The 24,334-nt window shown below is 40.2% G+C and overlaps 1 protein-coding gene across 1 annotated transcript; it reads right to left on the reverse strand.

The window, feature by feature from the left end:
* Positions 1–22,500: 22,500 nt before the first annotated feature.
* On the reverse strand, positions 22,501–24,020 carry LOC104240881 (3-ketoacyl-CoA synthase 12-like). Its single transcript, XM_009795780.2, has one exon. It carries the CDS (start codon positions 23,942–23,944, stop codon positions 22,544–22,546), a length of 1,401 nt encoding a protein of 466 aa, XP_009794082.1. The 5' UTR covers positions 23,945–24,020; the 3' UTR covers positions 22,501–22,543.
* Positions 24,021–24,334: the final 314 nt, after the last annotated feature.

A 24,334-nucleotide genomic window follows, 5' to 3' on the forward strand; every position in this document is an offset into this window, starting at 1 on the left:
TCTATAACACTGAAATGCCTTCCAAACCAAATTTATGAAATTCTTCTAAAGTACTAACTTTCACAATATACGCCGAAATGCTCACGGGTTACCCAAAACCAAATCCGGACATACGTCCAAGTCCGAAATCATCATAAGAACATGCTGGAACTTTCAAATCCCAATTCTGAGGTCGTTTACTCAAAATTCTAATCCTAGTTCATTTCTTCAATTTTAAGCTTTCAAAATGAGAATTTCCATTTAGATTTGACTCCAAACTTCCTGAATTTTAATTCTGACCATACACACAAGTCAATATACCTGAGATGAAGCCGCTCATGGCCTCAAACTGCTGAATGACGCGCCAGAGCTCAAAACGACCGATCGGGTCGTTACACTAGTGGTAAATGAAGAGCCATGAGGTCTCAAGTTCAAAAAAAATATCCTCAGTTCCTTTTGAAATCGATTGAGAAGGTATATCACTACGAAATTTAATCGAAGTGAAGGCAGAGCTAGAAAAGTAAGCACGACTTCAGATGAAACTATTAGTAGTTTTTACTTAGACCGTATATTTATTTTTTAAATTTATTATATATATATATATATATATATATATATATATATATATATATATATATATATATATCTACTACTAATATATAAGTGAGGATAAGCACACACCTTATGGTTAACATGTCTGTTTCATCATGCCTTTTTGAAAACGTCTGGGCCCATTGAATAGAGCTTTCTCCATTGTAGCCTTTCAAACTTTGAGCAAACATTGTCACCTTGAGTCCACGTGGCTAATGTGATAAGTTTCTTTTATAAAACCTTCAAAATTCCCTTATATATTTATTTCACACATAGAGAAGCAAGCCTGCCCGGGTGACGCTCTCCAGAAGGCCCATTAGACGGACCAGAGCATCCTGGAGTGCTAGGGTAACAATGAACCCCTCTGGGACCTGAGCTGGGCCCAGTGGAACTGCCTGAGTCGGAACCTCATCATCAACTCAACCTGAGGTTCCGCTGCTAGTGCTGCTGCGCTAGGCTGAGCTCTGCCCCTACCTTGACCTCGCCCTCTGCCCCTCGTGGGAGCTACTGCTGGGGGCTCGGGTTGCTGATCAGTGGATGAGGAAGCGCGTGTTCTCTCCATCTGCGAAAGAACAGAGTGGAAATTCAATTAGCATTGAAAAACCAAACCGCACGATAGGACATAATAGATATGAAGTTTTTCCTAACTCTGTAGCCTCTGGGGGATAAATACAAACGTCTATGTACCGATCTCTCAGACTCTACTAAGGTTGTCTGTGAATTGTGAGATCTATGTAACCTAGAGCTCTGATACCAACTTGTCACGACCCGAATTTCCCACCCTCGGGAGCCGTGATGGTGCCTACTAGTGAAATCTAGGCCAGCCAACCATTTGAATTATTTACCTTTTTCCATTTTAGTCTTTTTACAATTAATAGCCAACAATTGATAAACAACGGAAATCTAATAAGCGGAAGACTGAAATGTAATAATTTAAAAAAGATGCCAATACCAATCCATACAAAAACTACCCAAGACTGGTGTCAAAATTCCACAGACTGTCTAGGAATACTACAAATAAAAGTATGAAAGATTTATTACAACATCGTCTCTGAAATATGTAAAAGAAACAGACTAAAAAGGATAGGAGAAGACGCCAAGGCCTGCATACGCGTGCAGGACTACCTTGGAATCTCCGACTAGACTGAAGGCAACCACCCAAAGCTACAATCTGTATGCTGCTGCTCTGGGATTTGCACACAGTGCAGAGTGTAGTATCAGCACAACCGACCTCATATACTGGTAAGTGCCTAGTCTAACCTCGACGAAGTAGTGACGAGGCTAGGACCAGACTACCAAATAAACCTCTGCAATTAAATCATATACAGCGGAAAAGAAGAACAGTAATGTACAGTTAAGAAATGGAGGGGGATCATGTTGCGGGAAAACATCGAATAATAATAGAAGGACAATAGGTAATTACAAGGAACACCATAACTCAATTATCAATAAGAATCAGAAATCAAACAAGTGCACGGCATCACCCTTCGTGTTTTTACTCTCGTTCTCACCATAAGAATCAATATAAACTGCATGGAATCATCCTTCGTGCTTTTACTCTCATCCTCGCCATAAAATCAATATAATCGGCATAGAATGGTACATCGTGCGGCACGGCATCACCCTTCGTGCTTTAACACTCTCTCACCAAAACAATACACGACATCACCCTTCATGCTTTAACACTCTTCCTCACCCAAACAACAATCACAAACAATAGGGGAAGGAAATAAATAAAATTACAATAAAATTTCGGCAAGGGACAAATAGTTCAACAATCAAATTCCGGCAAGAGAACAATATCAAAAGCATCAACATACCAACAAGGAAGATAGCATCTAAAGCAACAACATCCTGGTAAGGAAGACAATATGAAGGTTCTCTTCTCTTTTTCACTTTTACTTCACAACACACTCCACAGCTTAAGCCAATTGTGATAACCCGCCATGTCATCATGCCACATAGGCGCCATTTGGCATATATTAATGCCATGTGGAAGCTTACATAAGAATAAGGATAGCATTTGTGAGAAGATTCTAGAGAGGTATGGACATTTCCTTAGGAAAAACCTAGATCCTTATGGATTTGCTAGGAAAGTCCTTGGAATCTTCTAGGCTTGTAGAGAATTCTAGAAAAAGCCCTTATCTTGTAAATATCAAGGACTTGTGTAATAATTAATATTTACACACTAGCCCCTAGGAGACTAGTATATAAAGGGGGTCATTCATTTGTAATTCATCAAGCAAACAATTCAAGTTCTCTCTAATACAAAGCTTTCTTGAACAATTCTCTTATGTTCTTTCTACCATTCTCTTAGCAGTCTTAAAGGTAGTAAGGCTGACTTGGCATAGCAAGAACGTGAGAAATTTGTGCAAGATCGTGAGCAAGTTGTCAAGTGCCGCACGTGTACTTAGTTAACAACTAAGGACGTGACAACGTGGAATCAGAGCGAAGGTTTCAACTAAGGGAATGGCGAACGGCGGAGAAATTAACGATTCCAACACCCATGACGTTAGAGGAATGCCACCAACAAGAGCCAGGAGGTGCCACCTGAGGTTGTGTCAAACGAAGGGCTACATCCCAAGAACCATCTGCCACTGAGGCGAGCGAGGATGAAGTGAAGGTCCTTCCAGAGGACGTCTCGCTCGGTAAAGAGTGGGTGATGAAGATGAACGCGGGGATAGATACCGTGGAGATATTTGGCCAACGCTTGGGGAAGGTGGAAGGCACCCTTAATGTTCTTGAGGGGCACACTCTTGAAGAGATTGAGAGTATCCGAAATGACTTGGAGGGACGTACACAGACTGAGATGGAACTAAGGCAAACCATCACTGCCTTAGAGTGCAGACTCATGGAGGCTTTGAGTACTATCGATGCTATGAAGGCAAAGATAGAGTCACTCGAGGAGCATGTCAATGCTGGCATGACCGAGGTAGCCAACAATGTTGTGGTGACGAGGGAGGCCAAAATTGAGGCTCCTAAACCCCCGGTGTTCAAAGGTGTTCGTGATGCACAAGAAGTGGAAAACTTCCATTGGCACTTGGAGAACTACTTCAGGCACGGCAAAGTGAGGGACGACGAGGCCAAGATCAATACTACGGTATTGTACCTCTCAGAGACTGCCATGCTATGGTGGAGAAGGAAGATGGACAACATGGATAAAGGTCTAGGTACTATTAGCACATGGGATCAGTTCAAAGAGGAGTTCAAGCGACAGTTCTTTCCAAACAATGTCTTGTACGAGGCAAGGCGCAAGCTTAGGGAATTGAAGCAAACAGGGAGCATACGTAACTATGTCAAGGAGTTCACTACCCTTATGCTTCAAATCCCCAACCTGACCAATGATGACTTGTTGTTCCACTTCATGGACGGGTTGCAAATTGGGCTAAGCAGGAGTTGCAACGCCGACAAGTCACTGATATAGACCAAGCCATAGTGGAGGTCGAATCATTGATGGACTTCAGGCATGACAAGAAAGACAAAGGTAATGGCAAGGAGTCAAAGGTTAACAATGTCAAAGGTGAGGGAGACCATGGCAAAGGCAAGGAGATACAACAACAATACTCCAAGACTCAAGATTTCAAAAAGTCGAGTGGCCGTCAGAGCTACACCGAGAAGAAGGCACAGGTCAAGAAGAAGGGATGCTATATATGCGGAGGGCCACATGGCTTCAGGAATTGTCCTGACCTCAAGAGCCTCAGTGCCATGGTACGTGAGCGGAAGGAGCAGCCACAAGGAGAGAGTCCGGGAACCGCACAGTTGGGTATGATCGGATTATGTGGTGCTGTCATGAAGCAAGCTATCCAACCTACCGAGAATGGCAATCAGTACGTGGATATCACCATCAACAACAAGCCCGCTCGTGCAATGGTGGACACTGGAGCAACTCATAATTTTGTGACCGAGGTTGCCGCAAAGAGACTGGAATTGAAGCTTACTCCAACCAACTCTCACGTCAAGACCGTGAATGACGAGATACAGAATGCTCGTGGGGTAGCTAATGGAGTTGGTGTCAAATTGGGAACTTGGAAAGGTATGAAAAACTTTACCGTAACCGCTATAGATATCTTTGACATCATACTGGGGCAAGAGTTCTTTAGACATTGTCATACTTTAATCGACCCCTACCTCCAACGTCTTTTGGTTATGGAGCGAGAAGGAGCTTGCATGGTACCTACAATGACTATGCCACACAGACAGATCCAAGCACAACTCTCAGCTATGCAGGTTGTCAAGGGGATCAAGAAGGGGAGCCCACATTCGTGGCAACCATTGCAAGTCTAGAGGAAGACAAGAATTTTCAAGAGACAGTGTCGCCTTGCATAGAGAAGTTGCTTGAGGAGAACAAGGATGTCATGCCCGAGGAGTTTCCTAAGCACTTGCCGCCTAGGCGAGAGGTGTATCACAAGATTAAGTTAGAGCCAGGGGCTAAACCACCCGTATTTGTCCCATATCGTATGGCACCGCCCGAGCTAGAGGAGCTCAAGAAACAATTGAAAGAGTTGTTGGATGCTGGTCACATTCGCCCATCAAAGGCACCTTTCGGCGCACCAGTATTGTTCCAGAAGAAGAAGGATGGATCGTTGCGTTTGTGTATAGACTACCGAGCACTTAATAAGGTTACCGTGAAGAATAAGTACCCAATCCCGCTCATTGCTGACTTGTTCGATAGACTTGGGCAAGACAAGTACTTTACTAAGGTGGATCTTCGAAAGGGCTACTACCAGGTTCGCATTGCGGAAGGGGATGAGCCAAAGACAGCATGTGTGACGAGATATGGAGCCTTTGAGTGGTTGGTGATGCCCTTCGGCTTAACCAATGCACCTGCTACATTTTGCACCCTTATGAACAAGATTATCCATCCCCACCTTGATCAGTTTGTGGTAGTCTACCTAGACGACATAGTCATCTACAGCAACACCTTGGGGGAGCACATGGAGCACTTAAGGAAGGTTTTCCAAGTCTTGCGAGAGAACGAGCTATACATCAAAAGGGAGAAATGTGAGTTCGCGCAATCAAAGGTGCACTTCTTGGGCCATGTCATTAGCAATGGCGAGCTACGCATGGACGATGCTAAGGTACGTGCTATCCAGGAGTGGGAGGCACCCATAAAGGTAACTGAGTTGAGATCCTTCCTTTGCCTTGTTAACTACTATCGCCGGTTCATCAGTGGATACTCAGCAAAGGCCGCACCATTGACTGAGTTGCTAAAGAAGAACAAGCCATGGGTTTAGATGGAGCATTGTCAAAAGGCATTTGAAGGCCTTAAGACAGCTGTAACAGAGGAGCCAGTCTTGGCGTTACCTGACTTTGCCAAGACTTTTGAGGTGCACACAGATGCCTCAGACTTTGCCATTGGAGGTGTCCTGATGCAGGATAAGCATCCCATAGCATTTGAGAGCCGCAAGTTAAATGAGACGGAGCGGCGTTACACGGTACAAGAGAAGGAAATGACTGCCATTGAGCATTGCCTTCGTACATGGAGACATTATCTGCTCGGGTCGAGGTTCATGGTCAAGACTGATAATGTGGCTACTAGCTACTTTCAAACACAGAAGAAGCTCACACCAAAGAAGGCTAGGTGGCAGGATTTCTTAGCCGAGTTTGATTATGCGTTGGAGTATAAGCCGGGAAAAGGTAATGTTGTAGCCGATGCCTTAAGCCGAAAAGCCGAGCTTGCTGGAATCACTTCAGCGAGATGGGACATTCGGGAGGCTATAAAAGAAGGCATGCAGCATGATCCAGCAGCCAGACAACTTATCGAGTTAGCTAACAAAGTCAAGACGAGACGGTTTTGGATAGAAGACGGCCTACTACTTACCATAGGTCGGCGGGTCTACATTCCTAAGTTTGGAGACATTAGACGACGGATCATAAGGGAGAGTCATGACACAATGTGGGCTGGTCATCCAGGTCAACGTCGCACTAGGGCCTTGGTTGAGTCAGTCTACTATTGGCCACGCATGCAAAATGACATAGAGTGCTATGTGCAGACTTGTCTTGTTTGTCAACAGGACAAGATTGAACAACAACAACCCGGAGGACTTTTGGAGCCACTACCAGTTGCAGAGCATCCATGGGAGAGCGTGACTATGGACTTTATCACTTGCCTACCGAAGTCTGATAGTTATGGTACTATTATGGTGGTCGTGGATTGATTTTCCAAATATGCCACCTTCATGCCCGCCTCACCGGGTTGCACAGCTAAGGAAGCCGCCAAGCTATTCTTTAAGAACGTGGTAAAGTATTGGGGCTTACCAAGGTATATCATCAGTGACGATACCCCCACTTCATTGGGAACTTTTGGAGAGAGTTGTTCGACATACTTGGCACGGAACTGCACTTTTCTACTAGTTTCCACCCACAGACGGATGGACAAACGGAACGAGTCAATGCCTTACTAGAATGCTACTTGAGGCATTATGTAAGCGCGCATCAGTAAGATTGGGCAAAGCTCCTAGACATCGCCCAATTCTCTTATAACTTGCAGCGGAGTGAGTCCACTGGGCAGACACCATTTGAGCTAGCAACTGGCCAACAACAACAAACTCCACATTCATTACCAGCCGCATTCGAGGGAAAGAGTTTGGGAGCTTATCATATGGCTAAAGGATGGGAGGAGCAACTCGACATTGCTAAGTCCTACTTGGATAAGGCAGCTAATAAGATGAAGAAGTTTGTGGACCGTAAGCGGCGTCCCACATACTATGGAGTTGGGGACATGGTCATGGTGAAGTTTAACCCAAGACAGTTCAAGGCACTATGGGGCATGCATCAGAATTTGATTTGCAAGTATGAGGGGCCATTTAAGATCATCGCCAAGCTAGGAAAGATCTCATACAAGCTTGACATGCCATCGTATCTTAAGATCTACCCTGTCTTCCATGCCAGCATGCTTAAACCATATCATGAAGATAAGGATGATCCGAGTAGGGGCCAATCAAGTCGGGTGCCAATGACTATCACCGCCTCGCATGATCGGGAGATTGAGGCTATCATAGATTACCAGGCCAAGTGAAAACAAGGGCAAAAAGCCACCGCTATGCTCCTCTTCCATTGGAAAGGGCAATCCCCGGAGGAGGCCACGTGGGAACGATATGAAGACTTGTGGCAATTCAAAGATAAGATCCGAGAGTTTATGCAGCAGCATTGCGCCGCGGTCGTCGCAATATTGGGTGGGGGAGAGTTTGATGACCTGCCATGTCATCATGCCACATAGGCGCCATTTGGCATATATTAATGTCATGTGGAAGCTTATATAAGAATAAGGATAGCATTTGTGAGAAGATTCTAGAGAGGTATGGACATTTCCTTAGAAAAAACCTAGATCCTTATGGATTTGCAAGGAAAGTCCTTGGAATCTTCTAGGCTTGTAGAGAATTCTAGAAAAAACCCTTATCTTGTAAATATCAAGGACTTGTGTAATAATTAATATTTACACACTAGCCCCTAGGAGACTAGTATATAAAGGGGGTCATTCATTTGCAATTCATCAAGCAAACACTTCAAGTTCTCTCTAATACAAAGCTTCCTTGAACAATTCTCTTGTGTTCTTTCTACCATTCTCTTAGCGGTCTTAAAGGTAGTAAGGCTGACTTGGCATAGCAAGAACGTGAGCAATTTGTGCAAGATCGTGAGCGAGTTGTCAAGTGTCGCACGTGTACTTAGTTAATAACTAAGGACGTGACACAATGCTCTATAAGATTCAATTGCCAATTTCACTTCCACAATTCATTATACAACTTGAGCCAACGCTCCTCAATGTTCAAATATCACTATTACTTCCACAAGATTTGCTCAACAATAGAAATCATCACTTAAGGCATGAACAATACAAACGGAGTAAAATTAGTCATAGAATAAGACTCACGGGCATGCTTGACACCAACGTATAGATACTCGTTACTATGCCTATACGTCTTACTCAACAAAAACACATAGCAAATAGGACACCACTCTTAATCCCTCAAGCTAAGGTGAGACCTAACATTTACCTCGATGCGACAAACACAATTCAAGTCTCAACTATCGCTTTACCTCTTGATTCCACCACCAATTCGCTCGTATATAGCCACAAGTTACAAAACTATATCAATAAATGCTAAATGAATCAATTCCAATGCATGAAAATAAGTTTTCTAAAGTTTTTCCCAAAAAATCAAAAATCGCCCCCAGGCCCAAATGGTAAAAACACGACGTTCAAACCAAAACCCGATTACCCATTCCCCCACGAACCCAAATATATAATTTATTTTGAAATCAGACCTCAAATCGAGGTCCAAATCCCCAAAATTTGAAAAACCTAGGTTCTACCCAAAATACCCAATTTTCCCAATAAAAATCCTTGATTTTGAGTTGAAGTCATGAGAAAAGATGTTAAAGATTGATGAAACCAAGTTAGAAATAACTTACAATCGATTTAGAAGAGTACTTGTGTTTGAAAATTCGCCCAAGAGTATTTTGGTTTTGAAAGGGTTTAAAAAATAAGAAAAATCCGTCTAAGTTATGATTTTGCAGGTTGAAAGTGTCGCAATTGCGACCAGGGTTCGCAATCCTGGTCGCAATTGCGAACCCCTCAGACTGCTAACTTTGCATTTGCGAACCCTGAGAAATCCTGTCCTCTTCGCATTTGCGATAGTGCCTTCGCAATTGCGACAAATACTTAGCATTTGCAATCAAGGCAGCCCAGGCAACTATTCGCATTTGCGACATATTGCTTGCATTTGCAAGCTCGCATTTACGAGCCAGGCTTCGCAAGGCCTGCAACATACCAGAAATTCCTAAGTCCAAATTTCACTCTGTGGCCTATCCAAAACTCACCCGATCCCTCGGGGCTCCAAACCAAACGTGCACACTAACCTAAAAATATCATACGAACTTGCTCGTGCAATAAAATTACCAAAATAAAATCAACGACTATGAATTTAACATCAAAACAAAAGAAAATCTCAAGAACTTTCAAAGTTTCAAATTTCACAACTAAGGTTCCGAATCACGTCATATGACCTCCGTTTCTTACCAAATTTTACAGGCTCGACCTAAACCACATATAAGACCTGTACCAGGTTCCAGAACCAAAATATGGACCGATACCATCAAATTCCAAACATATTCCATTTCCAAAAACTCACATATATTCCAAAAAATAATTTTCTTTAAAAATTTATTTTTCAAGCTTGGGACCTCGGAATTCGATTCCGGGCATACGCCCAAGTCCCATATTTTCCTACGGACCCTCCGGGACCGTCAAATCATAGGTCCGATTCCGTTTACCCAAAATATTGACCGAAGTCAACTTAAATTCATTTTAAAGACAAGTTTTATCATTTTTCACTAATTTTCACATAATGGCTTCCCGGCTACGTGCCCATACTGCCCATGTAAATCGAGGTGATACAAAAAGAGGTTTTTAAGGCCTTAGAACACAAAATTTATTTCTAAAACAAGTGATGACCTTTTGAGTCATCACATTCTCCACCTCTAAAACAACTGTTCGTCCTCGAACAGACATAAGAAAGAAGTACCTGAGTCGGGGAAAAGATGGGGATAACGGCTCTGCATATCGGACTCGGACTCCCAGGTCGATGCCTCCGCAGGCTGACCTCTCCACTGAACACGAACAGAAGGGAAACTCTTCGACCTTAACTGACGAACCTGCCGGTCTAGAGTAGCTACCGGCTCCTCCTCATAGGACATGTCCTTGTCCAACTGGACAGTACTGAAATCTAACATGTGGGATGGATTGTTGTGATACTTCCGAAGCATGGACACATGAAACACTGGATGCACGGCTGATAAGCTCAGCAGCAACACAAGTCTGTAAGCCATCTCTCCCACTCGATCAATTATCTCAAACGGGCCAATGAACCTAGGGCTAAGATTTGCCTTCTTCCCAAATCTCATCACGCCCTTCATAGGTGACACTCGAAGCAATACCTGCTCACCAACCATGAAAGCCAAATCACGAACCTTACGGTCGGCATAACTCTTTTGCCTGGACTGAGCTGTACGAAGCCTATCCTGACCTTGTCCAAGGCATCCTGTACTAGATCCGTACCCAACAACCGAGCCTCTCCCGGCTCGAACCATCCAACCGGCGACCGACACTTCCTATTATATAAAGCCTCATAAGGAGCCATTTGGATACTCGATTGGTAGCTGTTGTTGTAGGCAAACTCTGATAAAGACAAAAACTAATCCCACGAGCCTCCAAAGTCAATGACACAAGCTCGGAGCATATCCTCCAAAATCAAAATAGTTCACTCGGACTGCCCATCCGTCTGAGGATGAAATATTGTACTCAACTCAACCCGTGTGCCCAACTCTTGCTGAACTGCTTTCCAAAAATGTGAGGTAAACTGCGTACCTCGGGCCAAAATGATAGACACGGGCACACCATGAAGACGAACAATCTCCCAGATATAGATCTCAGCTAACCTCTAGAAATAATAGGAGACTGCCACAAGAATGAAATGTGCTGACATGGTCAGCCTATCAACAATAACCCACACTGCATTGAACTTCCTCCGAGTCTGTGGGAGTCCAACAACGAAGCCCATAGTGATACGCTCCCAGTTCTACTCATGAATCTCAATCTTTTGGAACAAACCACTAGGCCTCTGATGCTCGTACTTAACCTAGTGACAGTTCAAACACCGAGCCACATATGCAACAATGTCCTTCTTCATTATCCATCACCAATAATGTTGTCGCAAATACTGATATATCTTAGCAGCGCCCTTATGAATAGAGTACTGGGAACTATGGGCCTCCTCTAAAATTAACTCCCGGAGCCCATCCACATTAGGCACACAAACTCGACCCTGCAGCCTCAAAACTCCATCATCTCATAATGTAACCTGCTTGGCACCTCCATGCTGCAACGTGTCTCTAAGGACACACAAATGAAGATCATCATACTGCCGATCCCGGATACACTCCAATAATGAAGAACGAGTGACTGTGCAAGCTAATACATAGTTGGTCTCAGAAACATCCAAACTTACGAACTAATTGGTCAAAGCCTGAACATCCAAAGCAAGCGATCCCTCACCAACCGGAATATAAGCAAGACAGCCCATACTGGCTGACTTCCTACTCAAAGCATCTTCCACCACATTGGCCTTTCCCGAATGATATAAGATGGTGATATCATAGTCTTTCAACAACTCCAACCACTTTCTCTGCCTCAAATTTAGCTCGTTCTACTTGAACAAGTACTGCAGACTCTTGTGATCCGTGAACACCTCTCATGACACGCCGTATAGATAATGCCTCCAAATCTTCAACACGTGGACAATGGCTGCTAACTCCAAATCATGAACCAGATAGTTCTTCTCATGAATCTTCAACTGCCACGAAGCATAGGCAATGACATTTCCATCCTGCATCAACACCACACCAAGTCCAATACGAGATGCATCACAATAAACTGTATATGCCCCTGAACCTGTGGGCAAAACCAACACCGGTGTCGTAGTCAAAGTTGTCTTGAGCTTCTGAAAGCTCGCCTCACACTCATCCGACCAACTGAACTGGGCACCCTTCTAGGTCAACCTGGTCATCGGGGCTGCAATAGATGAAAAACCCTCCACAAACCGACGATAATAGCTTGCCAATCCTAAGAAACTCCGAATCTCTGTAGCTGATGCTGGTCTAGGCCAGTTCTTGAATGTCTCGATCTTCTTCGAATCTACCTGAATACCCTCTGCTGATACCACATGACCCAAGAATGCAACTAAACTCAACTAGAACTCACACTTCAAAAACTTCGCATACAACTGACTATCTCTTAAAGTCTGGAGGACCACTCTCAGATGCTGCTCATACTCCTCCCCGCTGCGGGAATAGATTAAAATATCATCAATGAATACTATCACGAACGAGTCCAAGTAAGGACTGAATACCCGGTTCATCAAATCCATAAAAGCTGCTGGGGCATTTGTCAACCCGAATGACATCACCAAGAACTCATAATGCACATACCGAGTGCAAAACGTTGTCTAAGGGGCATCGGATGCCCTAATCCTCAACTGATGGTAGCCAGATCTCAAGTCAATCTTCGAAAATACCTTGGCACCGTAAAGCTGATCAAACAAATCATCAATCCTCCGCAATGGATACTTATTCTTGATTGTAACCTTGTTCAGCTGTCAGTAATCTATACACATTCTCATAGATCCGTCCTTATTCTTAATAAATAATGCCGGAGCACCCCAAGGCGAAACACTAGGTCTAATGAAACCTTTTTCAAGTAAGTCTTGCAACTGCTCCTTCAACTCTTTCAACTCAGGTGGGGCCATACGATATGGCGGAATAGAAATGGGCTCAGTCACCGGAGCCAAATCAATGCAGAAGTCAATATTCTTATCGAGTGGCATACCCAGCAGGTCTGAAGGAAATACCTCAGGAAACTCACGAACAACAGGCACAGAATCAATAGAAGGAACCTTGGCACTAGAATCATGAACATATGCCAAATAGGCCAAACACCCCTTCTCGACCATACGCCGAGCCTTCATATATGAGATAATACTAGGGGTAGAATGACCAGGAGTCTCTCTCCACTCTAAATGAGGTACACCCGGCAAGGCTAAGTTCACAATCTTGGCATGATAGTCCAAGATAGCTTGGTAAGGTGATAACCAGTCCATCCCCAATATGACATCAAAATCAACCATGTCCAGAAGTAACAAATCTATATGAGTCTAAAGACCCCCAATCACAACTATACATGAATGATGGACTCGATCTACCATAATAGAATCACCTACCGGTGTAGACACATATACATGAGCACTCAAAGAATCACTAGGCATGACCAGATACGGGGCAAAATAAGATGACATATATGAGTATGTAGACCCTGGATCAAATAGAACTAAAGCATCTCTACTACAAACCAGAACAGTACCTGTGATAACTGCATCGGAAGCCTCAGCCTCATGTCTGGCTAGAAGAGAATAACATCGGAGCTGGGCCTCACCACCCTGAACTACATCTCTGGGACACCCTGCTGCTGGATGGCATCCACCTTTAATACCTCTACCTCCACCTTTAGCACCTCTAACTCCACCTCTAGCTGGCTGAGCGGGCTGGGGAACACTCAGTGCCTGAATTATGGCACGGGAACCCTGATGCTGCGAGTTGCTTGATGCCCGAGGGCATAACCTAGCAATGTAACACATATCACCACAAGTATAACAAGCCCTCGGCTGCTAAGACTGCTGACCCTGACGACCTGAATGACCACCCCAAAAACTCTGGAGCGGCGGTGCACTGATAGGAGCTGGTAGTGCACTCTAGGGCTGCTGATCAGAATACTGCATATGAGAACCACGACCACCTGAAGCCCCGTGAGAAACCTAAAGTGCTGACTGAAAAGTCCTAGGAGGATGGCCTCTACCATACGAATCTCTGCCTCCAGACGAGGCACCACTGAATCTACCTGAATTACGAGGCCTCTTGTCCGAACCCTGACGAACTCCCTGTGATAGAACCATCTCAACTCTCCTGTCCACATTGGCCGCCTCCTAAATAGAAATCTCAATCCCCGTCTCCTTGGCCATCTGAAGTCAAAAAGGCTGAATGAATCCCTCAATGAACCTCCTCACTTTTTCCTTCTCTCTCTCTCAGTGGGGAGTATGAGTAGAGCATGACGGGCCAAATCAATAAACCTGGTATCATACTGAGTAACAGTTATAGAAACCTGCTGGAGACGCTCAAACTACCTCCGATAGATCTGTCTCTAAGTGACTGGAAGAAACTTCTCCAAAAACAGCTGAGAAAATTGATCTCAAGTCAAGGCTGGTGACCCAACTGGTCTAGCCAAGCAATAATCTTTCCACCAAGTCTTGGCAGATCCAGATAAGCGAAAAGTAGCAAAGTCTACCCCATTGGTCTCCACTATCCCCATGTTCCTGAGAACCTCATGACAGCTGTCTAAATAATCCTGGGGATCCTCAGAAGTCACCACTAAAAGTGGTAGTGAAGAGCTTGGTGAACCTATCCAATCTCCACAAGGCATCGGCAGACATAACTGCTTCATCACCAGTCTGAGCTACCACACTCGGCTTTGGAACTGGGGAGCCATCTGCTCCGGAGTGCAAGTATCAGGAGTCTGGGCTCCTCCTCCAGCCTGAGAGATGGCTGGTGCTACAGGAAGCAAGCTTGCTCGGGTGACGCTCTCCATAAGTCCCACTAGACGGACCAGAGCATCCTAGAGTACTGGGGTAGCAATGAACCCCTCTAGGTCCTGAGCTGGGGCCACCGGAACTTCCTGGGTCGGAACCTCATCATCAAACTCAACTTGATGCTTCGCCTGCTGGTGCTACTGCTCTGAGCTGAGCTCTGCCCCTACCTCGGCCTCTAGCACGGCCTTGGCCTCGCCCTCTAGCACTGTCTCGACCTCGCCCTCACCCTCTGTCCCTCGTGAGAGCTGTTGTTGGGGGCTCGAGCTGCTAATCAGTGGATGAGGAAGCGCATGTTCTCGCCATCTGCGAAAGAACAGAGTAGAAATTCAATTAGCATTGAGAAACCAAATCACACGATAGGAAAGAATAGATGTGAAGTTTTTCCTAACTCTCTAGCCTCTGGGGGGTAAATACATACGTCTCTGTACCAATCTCTCAGACTCTACTAAGGTTGTCTGTGAATTGTGAGACCTATGTAACCGAGAGCTCTGATACCAACTTGTCACGATCCGAATTTCCCACTCTCGAGAGCCGTGATGGTGCCTACTAGTGAAAGCTAGGCCAGCCAACTATTTGAATTATTTACCTTTTTCCCATTTTAGTCTTTTTACAATTAATAGCCAACAATTGATAAACAATGAAAATCTAATAAGAGGAAGACTGAAATGTAATAATTTAAAAAAGATGCCAATACCAATCCATACAAAAACTACCCAAGACTGGTGTCACAATTTCACAGACTGTCTACGAATACTACAAATAAAAATCTGAAAGATTTATTACAACATTGTCTCTGAAATATGCAAAACAAAAAGACTAAAAAGGATAGGAGAAGACTCCAAGGCATGCGGACGCCTACAGGACTACCTTGGAAACTCTGACTGGACTGAAGGCAGCCACCCAAAGCTACGGTCTGTATGCTGCTACTTCGAGATCTGCACACAGTGCAGAGTGTAGTATCAGCACAACTGACCCCATGTGCTTGTAAGTTCCTAGCCTAACCTCGGCGAAGTAGTGACGAGGCTAGGACCAGACTACCAAATAAACCTGTGCAGCGAAAAAGAAGAACATTAATGTACAGTTAAGAAATGGAGGGGGATCATGCTGCGGGGAAACATCGAATAATAATAGAAAGACAACAGGTAATTACAAGGAACACTATAACTCAATTATCAACAAGAATCAGAAATCAAACAAGTGCACGGCATCAGCCTTCGTGCTTTTACTCTCATTCTCACCATAAGAATCAATATAAACTGCACCCTTCGTGCTTTTACTCTCATCCTCGCCATAAAATAAATATAATCGGCACGAAATGGTACATCGTGCGGCACGACATCACCATTCGTGCTTTTACACTCTTCCTCACAAAATCATACATGGCATCACCCTTCATGCTTTAACACTCTCTCACCAAAACAATGCACGGCATCACCCTTCGTGCTTTAACACTTTTCCTCACCCAAACAATAATCACAAACAATAGGGAAAGGAAATAAATAAAATTATAATAAAATCCGGCAAGGGAGCAATAGTTCAACAATCAAATCCCGGCAAGGGAACAATATCAAAAGCATCAACATCCCGGCAAGGGAGATAGCATTTAAAGCAATAACATCCTGGCAAGGGAGACAATATGAAAGTTCTCTTCTCTTTTTCACTTTTAATTCACAACTCACTTCACAACTTGAGCCAATGCTCTATAAGATTCAGTTGCCAATTTTACTTCCACAATTCATTATATAACTTGAGTCAATGCTCCTCAATGTTTAAATATCACTATTACTTCCACAAGATTTGCTCAACAATAGAAATCATCACTTAAGACATGAACAATACAAACAGAGTCACATTAGTCATAGAATAAGACTCACGGGCATGCTTGACACCAACGTATAGATACTTGTCACCATGCCCATACGTCGTACTCAACAAATAACACATAGAAAATAGGACATCACTCATAATCTCTCAAGCTAAGGTTAGACCAAACACTTACCTCGATGCCATGAAACAGTTCAAGTCTCAACTATCGCTTTACCTCTTGATTCCAAAACCAATTCGATCGTATCTAGCCACAAGTTACTAAACTATATCAATAAATGCTAAATGAATCAATTCCAATGCATGAAAATAGGTTTTCTAAAGTTTTTTCCAAAAAGTCAAAAATCGCCCCCAGCCCACATGATCAAGATCCGAGGTTCGAACCAAAACCTGATTACTCATTCCCCCATGAACACAAATCCTTGATTTTGAGTTGAAGTCATGAGAAAAGATGTTAAAGATTGATGAAACCAAGTTAGAAATGACTTACAATCGATTTGAAAGAATACTTGTCTTTGAAAAATCACCCAGGAGTGTTTTGGTTTTGAAAGGGTTTGAAAAATGAGAAAAATCCATCTAAGTTATCGTTTTGCAGGTTGCAGGTGTCGCAATTGCAACCAAGGTTCGCAATTGCGAACCCTTCAGACTACTAACTTCGCATTTGTGAAAAGGGATTCGCATTTGCGAACCTTGAGGAATCGAGGCCTCTTCGCATTTGCGATTGTGCCTTCGCATTTGCAATGTCACATTTGCGATCAAGGCAGCCCAGACCACTATTTGCATTTGCGACATATTGCTCGTATTTGCGAGCCAGGCTTCGCAATTCCAAATTTCTAAGTCCAAATTTCACTCTGTGGCCTATCCAAAACTCACCCGAACCCTTAGGGCTCCAAACCAAACATGCACAGTAACCTAAAAACATCATACTGGACTTGCTCATGAAATCAAATCACCAAAATAACATCAACAACTATGAATTTAGCATCAAAACCAAAGAAAATCTCAAGAACTTTCAAAGTTTCAAATTTCACAACTAAGGATCCGAATCACGTCATATGACCTCCGTTTCTTACCAAATTTTACAAGCTCGACCTAAACCACATGTAAGACCTGTACCGGGCCCCGGAACCAAAATGCGGGTCCAGTACCATCAAATTCCAAACATATTCCATTTCTAAAAACTCACATTTATTCCAGAAAATAATTTTCTTTAAAAATTTATTTCTCGGGCTTGGGACCTCGGAATTCGATTCCGAGCATACACCCAAATCCCATATTTTTCTATCGGATCCTTCGGGACCATGAAATCACGGGTCCGGGTCCGTTTACCCAAAATGTTGACATAAGTCAACTTAAATTCATTTTAAAGGCGAATTTTATCATTTTTCACAGATTTTTATATAATGGCTTTCCGGCTACGCACCTGGACTGCGCACGTAAATTGAGGTGATACGAAAAGAGGTTTTTAAGGCCTCAGAATACAGAATTTATTTCTAAAATAAGTGATGACGTCATCACATAAACTTAATATAAACAAGAATAATTTGTCTGATACACAGTAGCAGACCCATGATTTTATGCAAGTGGGTTCAATCTTAGAAGTAAATAACTTTAGTCGTAAAATGGTAGTTGTCAAGTTTATATAATTCAAGACCCGTAAATTTCAAATTTATAGTTCGTTTTGACATAAGAATTTTTTCACTTTTTTCAAAAAAAATTCACTTTTTCTTCGAAATCATTGTTTGGCCAAAAAAAATTCTAATTTTCACTTGAAGATGAATTTTTGAATTTTTCGTAAATTTAAAAAACTTCAAAAAATTATTTTTCAAAATTTTCACTCAGATCACTCACAAAACTTCAAAAACAACCCAAAATTATATTTATGTCCAAACACAACTGTAATTTTCAAATACCATTTTGGAATTTTACAATTCTTACGTTCAAATGCCCACTTACAACTTGTTTGGATAGTTGTTCCTCATTGTATCGTATTGTATTGTTAACCCAAAACAATGTTTGTTTTGATTGTTTCATTAAAATTGATTGTATTGTATTGTTAAATCTATTGTTCCGGAACAATAAAAAGTCCCCTTTTTGAAACAACCGATTTGGTGTAGTGGGATTGTTTCCTATTTTTCTTTCAAATTATGCCCTAACTTATTACTCCACAATTCTATTTAACCTTTAGCTTTTTTTTTGCTATTTTAACTCCAAATCTCCAACATATGACCTACTTTATTTTTTTCCAGAACTTCTGCCGCCAACGTTAAAAGGTGTTTTGTCGCCTTCTATTTATTTTTTCTCCTAATTTGCTTTTAACTTAATTCTAATTAGATGTGCTTCTTTGTTTTGCATTCTTCTGTCTCACTCCTTTGTTCTGCTTTCTTAAGATGTTTTGCCTTCTTCTATTTTGTTTTTTAAAATTATTTTTATGCATAACTTTTGAAAAATTTAATAGTTAAATAATTGAGGGTATTTTAGTAAACTTATCAGTTACAGTACAATACAGTCAAACCAAACAGCAAAATATTATTTAATAATAATAAACAATACAATCTATCCAAACATTGTATTCATAAAATGATATGATACAATACGATACAGTACAATATAATATATTATAAAACGATGGGAAACAATGATACAAATAGAGGGTTAGATCCTCCCTCTAAATGAAGGAAGCTATAAAGGTTTTCAATGACAGGTGAAACCCTTGAAAGAGGAGCATAAATTTGGGCAGAAAAAGTAGGTTACAAGCTGCTTTTCCAGTCAGTTCTGTTTCTGTATGTAATCAAACACAGGTTAGCTTTGACTGAGATTGTGGGGACAATTCGGGATATTAATTGTACCAAACCATGTATTCGAAATAAATAGAAGCTCACGCATAGCAATTGGAGGAGAAACAGATGATAGCTAAAGAAATTTATTGGTGCTCAGTGTTTATATATAACAAGTAAATGAATACTATAAAACATTTATTTTAGGGAAAATTTCACATACGAACAATTGACATCGTCCAACTCCAATAGGTTCAATATATAAAATCTTTTCAATTTTATAGCTCATTATTTCAATTTACAACTAACTAGCCCAAAAATAATATGCTAAGATTCAACGTCCAACTCCAATAGGTTCTCAAAATTACTATTTAATTTTTAAAAAAGATTGCTCAAGCTTTTAAGTTAATTTTCGAATCAGTAACTGTAACTCAAATATTAGTTCAACAAACCAAATCCATTTGAGTGGTGAAAATTAGATTTTTAACAAGCTTAAATATGTGGGTTTAGATTCCGAATTTGATTTGTGAGAAATTTGGAGTGAGTATTATCTAGAATTGTTAGAAATAGTATAAGGAGGTTGTATATAAAATTTGAAGTCATTTAATGAAGATTTGGACTGATTTTGAACAAGAATTGCAACCGAAAATCATGGAAGAGGTTCGTCTATAGACGTTTGTATAAAGGTATATAAAAGTGTATAATAGTGTATAAGATGTGTTTATAAACTCATATACACTATTATACAAGATTATACACAATTATACAAAAAACTGACTTCGTCTTCTTCCTTGCGTTTTTTCTGAAATTTAACTCAAATCTTGCTTAAATCTACTCCAAATCACTTCAAATTTAAATTTTGAACTCCTTTTGATATTTTCAATCAATTGGAACAACACTCAATCCAAAAAACTAACAAACTAAAAAATAAACTTATTTTTGAAAGCAAAAGCTTTGAATGACTTTCAATGGTGGAATGATGAATCTTTAATTTTCTTACATTGCAACCAGGTGACACAGGGGAGGAGCAGTAATGGCAGACGGCCCCTTGAAGCATATGTAGAAGATGTGAGAAGAAAAGAGAGTGAAAGCAATGGTTGTGAGAACATAAATTTAACTTCATAGCTTTTAGAAGCAATAGTTGTAAGAAAACAAATTTTGAATTTGTTAGTGCTTCCAAAATATGTACAATATGGGCTAGGTCGGGTAAATCTTAAAAATATGGACTATTTTTTGTTATGGTGTGAAGTCAAGTGTATTTTCTTGTAATTCTATCTTTTTTTTAAACTCTGTATCGAGTTAAACTACCTCATATAAATTGAAACGGAGGGAGTAGTACTGATGGTTTAAAAAATAATAATATATCTTGTATGTAAACTGAAAATAGAGGGGGAAGAGAAAAGTAACAGTAACCTGACTAGTCGGAAAATATTTGGCATTCAGTATGATCATCATATTAAATAATATAATCATAAATATAGTAACTTAAATGCAGAATACATATAATGTAATGATGTTTAAGTGAATAAAGGTTTACTTCCTTCCTTTCAATATAGATGACACATTTAATTTATCAAGAGTCTCGTGAAGTTTGACCAACATTTTAAAATATATTTTGTTACTTATGGTATTTTTGTATAGTTTTTGTATATCTTAATTTTAATTTTAAAATAATAAGTTGAACTAATTTAATTTAGCTTTAAAGTTTAGTTAAATTGACTCTCGATGAATGAAATGTGTCATCTAAATTGAAATAGAGGAGGTATAAAATAAAGAAAGAATTACAAGAAAATACACTTGGCTTCACACCATAACAAAAAATAGCTCATATTTTTAAGTTTTACCCAATCTAGCCCATATTGTACATATTTTGAAAGCACTAGCAAATTTAAAATTTGTTTTCTTACAATCATTGCTTCTAAAAACTATGGAGTTAAATCTATGTTCTCACAAACATTGCTTTCACTCTCTTTTCTTCTCACATCTTCTACATATGCTTCAAGAGCAGTCCGTCATTACTACTTCTCCCATATGTCACCTGGTGGTAACGTAAGAAAATTAAAGATTCAACATTCCACCATTGAAGGTCATTCAAAGCTTGGCTTTCAAAAATAAGATTTTTTAAGTTTGATAGTTGTTTGGATTGGGTGTTGTTCCAATTGATTGAAAATATCAAAAGGAGCTCAAAATTTAAATTTGAACTGATTTGGAGTAGATTTGAGCAAGATTTGAGTTAAATTTCAGAAAAAACGCAAGGAAGAAGACGAAGTCAGTTTTTTGTATAATTATGTATAATCTTGTATAATAGTGTATAAACACATCTTATACACTATTATACACTTTTATACAGCTTTATACAAGCGTCTGTGGAAGAACTTCTTTCACGATTTTCAGTTGCAACTCTTGTTCAAAATTAGTCCAAATCTCCATTAAATGACTTCAAATTTTATATACAACCTCCTTCTACTATTTCTAACAATTCTAGATAATACCCACTCCAAATTTCTCACAAATCAAATTCGGAATCTAAACTCATATATTTAAGCTTGTTAAAAATCTAATTTTCACTATCCAAATGGATTTGGTTTGTTGAACTAATATTTGGGTTACAGTTACTGATTCGAAAATTAACTTAAAAGCTTGAGAAATCTTTTTTTAAAATTAAATAGTAATTTTGAGAACCTATTGGAGTTGGATGTTGAATCTTAACCTATTATTTTTGGGCTGGTTGGTTGTAAATTGAAATATGAGCTATAAAATTGAAAAGTAGAGATCCCAATTGTTCTTATGTGAAATTTTTCCAATAAATTATTGGTTCGTCTCAATTCAATGGTTTTGGCTTAAATTTTATATAGTATATGTTTAAAAAACTCACTGGATAATTACAGATTTTGAGCTTGATAAATTAGATATGATTTGAATCAGAGCCCTTAAAGTTCAAATAATAAAAAAGTGAAAGAATGATAAATTAGTCAAACATAAAAACAACACACTTTACATTTCATCAGAGAAGGATTCTTGTTGAACAAAGAATCCACCAATGAAATAACTATACATGAACATTTTCAATTTACATACATGAAATATTTTTTTTTTTTTTAAAAGTACTAATAAATTAAAATCCCACACCAGAAACCTAAAAAAATTGAACTGTAATTAAATTAAAGTAAATCCTTTAGATCAAGGGATGACATAGTCATCTGGAACATAAAAGGTACTAGGATCTTCATTCTGAATCCACCCAAATTTTTCCAAGAAAGGATTTGCTAGAGTTTTTGGTGGATAATTATCAATGCAATCTTCCCACACATTTCCATCACCCAAATCTCTAACAACTTCCCACAAACAACTATTGCATTTAAAACCTGCTCCAAAACTAATCATAAAAACATTGTCACCTTTCTTTAACCTTTTTTTAGCCTCCATATAACCAAGAACATACCAAAGACTACTAGCAGAAGTGTTACCAAATCTATGCAATGTCATTCTTGCTGGCTCCAAATCATATTCACTTAGATTCAAATTTGCACCTATTCCATCAATCACTGCTTTTCCTCCAGTATGAAGGCAAAAATGATCCACACCTGTCTTGAAATTGATAACGGGACGAGGTCCAAATTTACCCTTGTACTTCTGGTTGAATTTCCTCAGAGTAGAGATAATTGCAAATCGAAGAAGCTCTCGAATTGGAAGTATTTTTGGGGCAATTTCTTTCAAATTATCAACAAAAGCCCTTGTTGCAGCTTTGGGGAGAGTTTTATCAAGATGAAACCCTATCCTACCTTGATCATCCTCCTTTTGTATGCAACAATTATAAGATTCATCTTTTGCACCATGGTGTGTCCTAACTAGGCATTTTAACTTGAACATGGTTTTGTTTTTTAAAGACAATTTATTTGTCAAAAGTATTGCACACCCTCCTGACCTAAACAAACAATTAGAAAGAATCATAGATCTATCATTTCCAGAATACCAATTTGGACTTAAAGATTCAGATGTCACCACTAGGGCAAGTTTATTCTTTTGAATCTTGAAAATGTTTTGTACGATATTTATCGATATAGGGCTTGCACTACACCCCATTCCAGTGAGATTATATACCTTGATATCTTCCCTCATATTGTAGTGATTGATAATTCGAGCAGATAACGAAGGCATAGTTGCAAGCATTGAGATATTCACTACTAATACATCAATTTCTGAAGGGAGAATTTTTGTCCTCTTCAAAATCTTGTCAATACTATCATGGAAGAATTCTTCCATTTCTGAAATTCCATCATCATAAGTAGGACACTCTTCACGACCATAAAAGACCATTCTTGGTGCATATGTTTGTTCGCCTATGCCAGAGCTCACAATGGCTTTTAGAAGAAACTTGTACTCATTTAGGCCAAGATTCTTGTTTCTCCTAATCACTTCTCCACAAAATCTTGTGCTAAGCATTCGATCATCGGTTGGTTTGTAGCATTGGTAGTCCAAAATGTAGCAATGTTGGTGCCTCTTTTGATCTATAATCTTCCATATCGTGAAGAATAAACAAAAGATTGGGAGGCTATACAACAAAATGGAATTAAAATCCATGAGAACGAGAAGAGGAGGGGAAAAGATTAAATGTTAGAGAGAGATGGAGAGAAAAGAGTATGGGAATGTTTATAAGTTGTCCAATTATGTTTGTTATGGGGAATTATAAACTTCTAATTATATAAAGGAGTGTCCAAGCAGAGGTGATATCAATATTTCAAACTTATGGGTTCGAAATTCTAATATTTTAAGTTATTAAAATTTGAATTAATTATTTATACATATACAATTAATTTTATTAAGACAATTACAGGGTTAGAATTAAAGTTACTGGGATCAGCCGAACCCGCTCTCATCACTCTAGGTCCGCCCCAGTGTCCAAGATCCACATGTGACAAACTATAAGGCTATTTGACATATATAACTTCTTTTTCCTTCTCTCAACTCCCA

Source organism: Nicotiana sylvestris, chromosome 2 (assembly GCF_000393655.2).
Source record: "Nicotiana sylvestris chromosome 2, ASM39365v2, whole genome shotgun sequence".
NCBI lineage: Eukaryota > Viridiplantae > Streptophyta > Magnoliopsida > Solanales > Solanaceae > Nicotiana > Nicotiana sylvestris.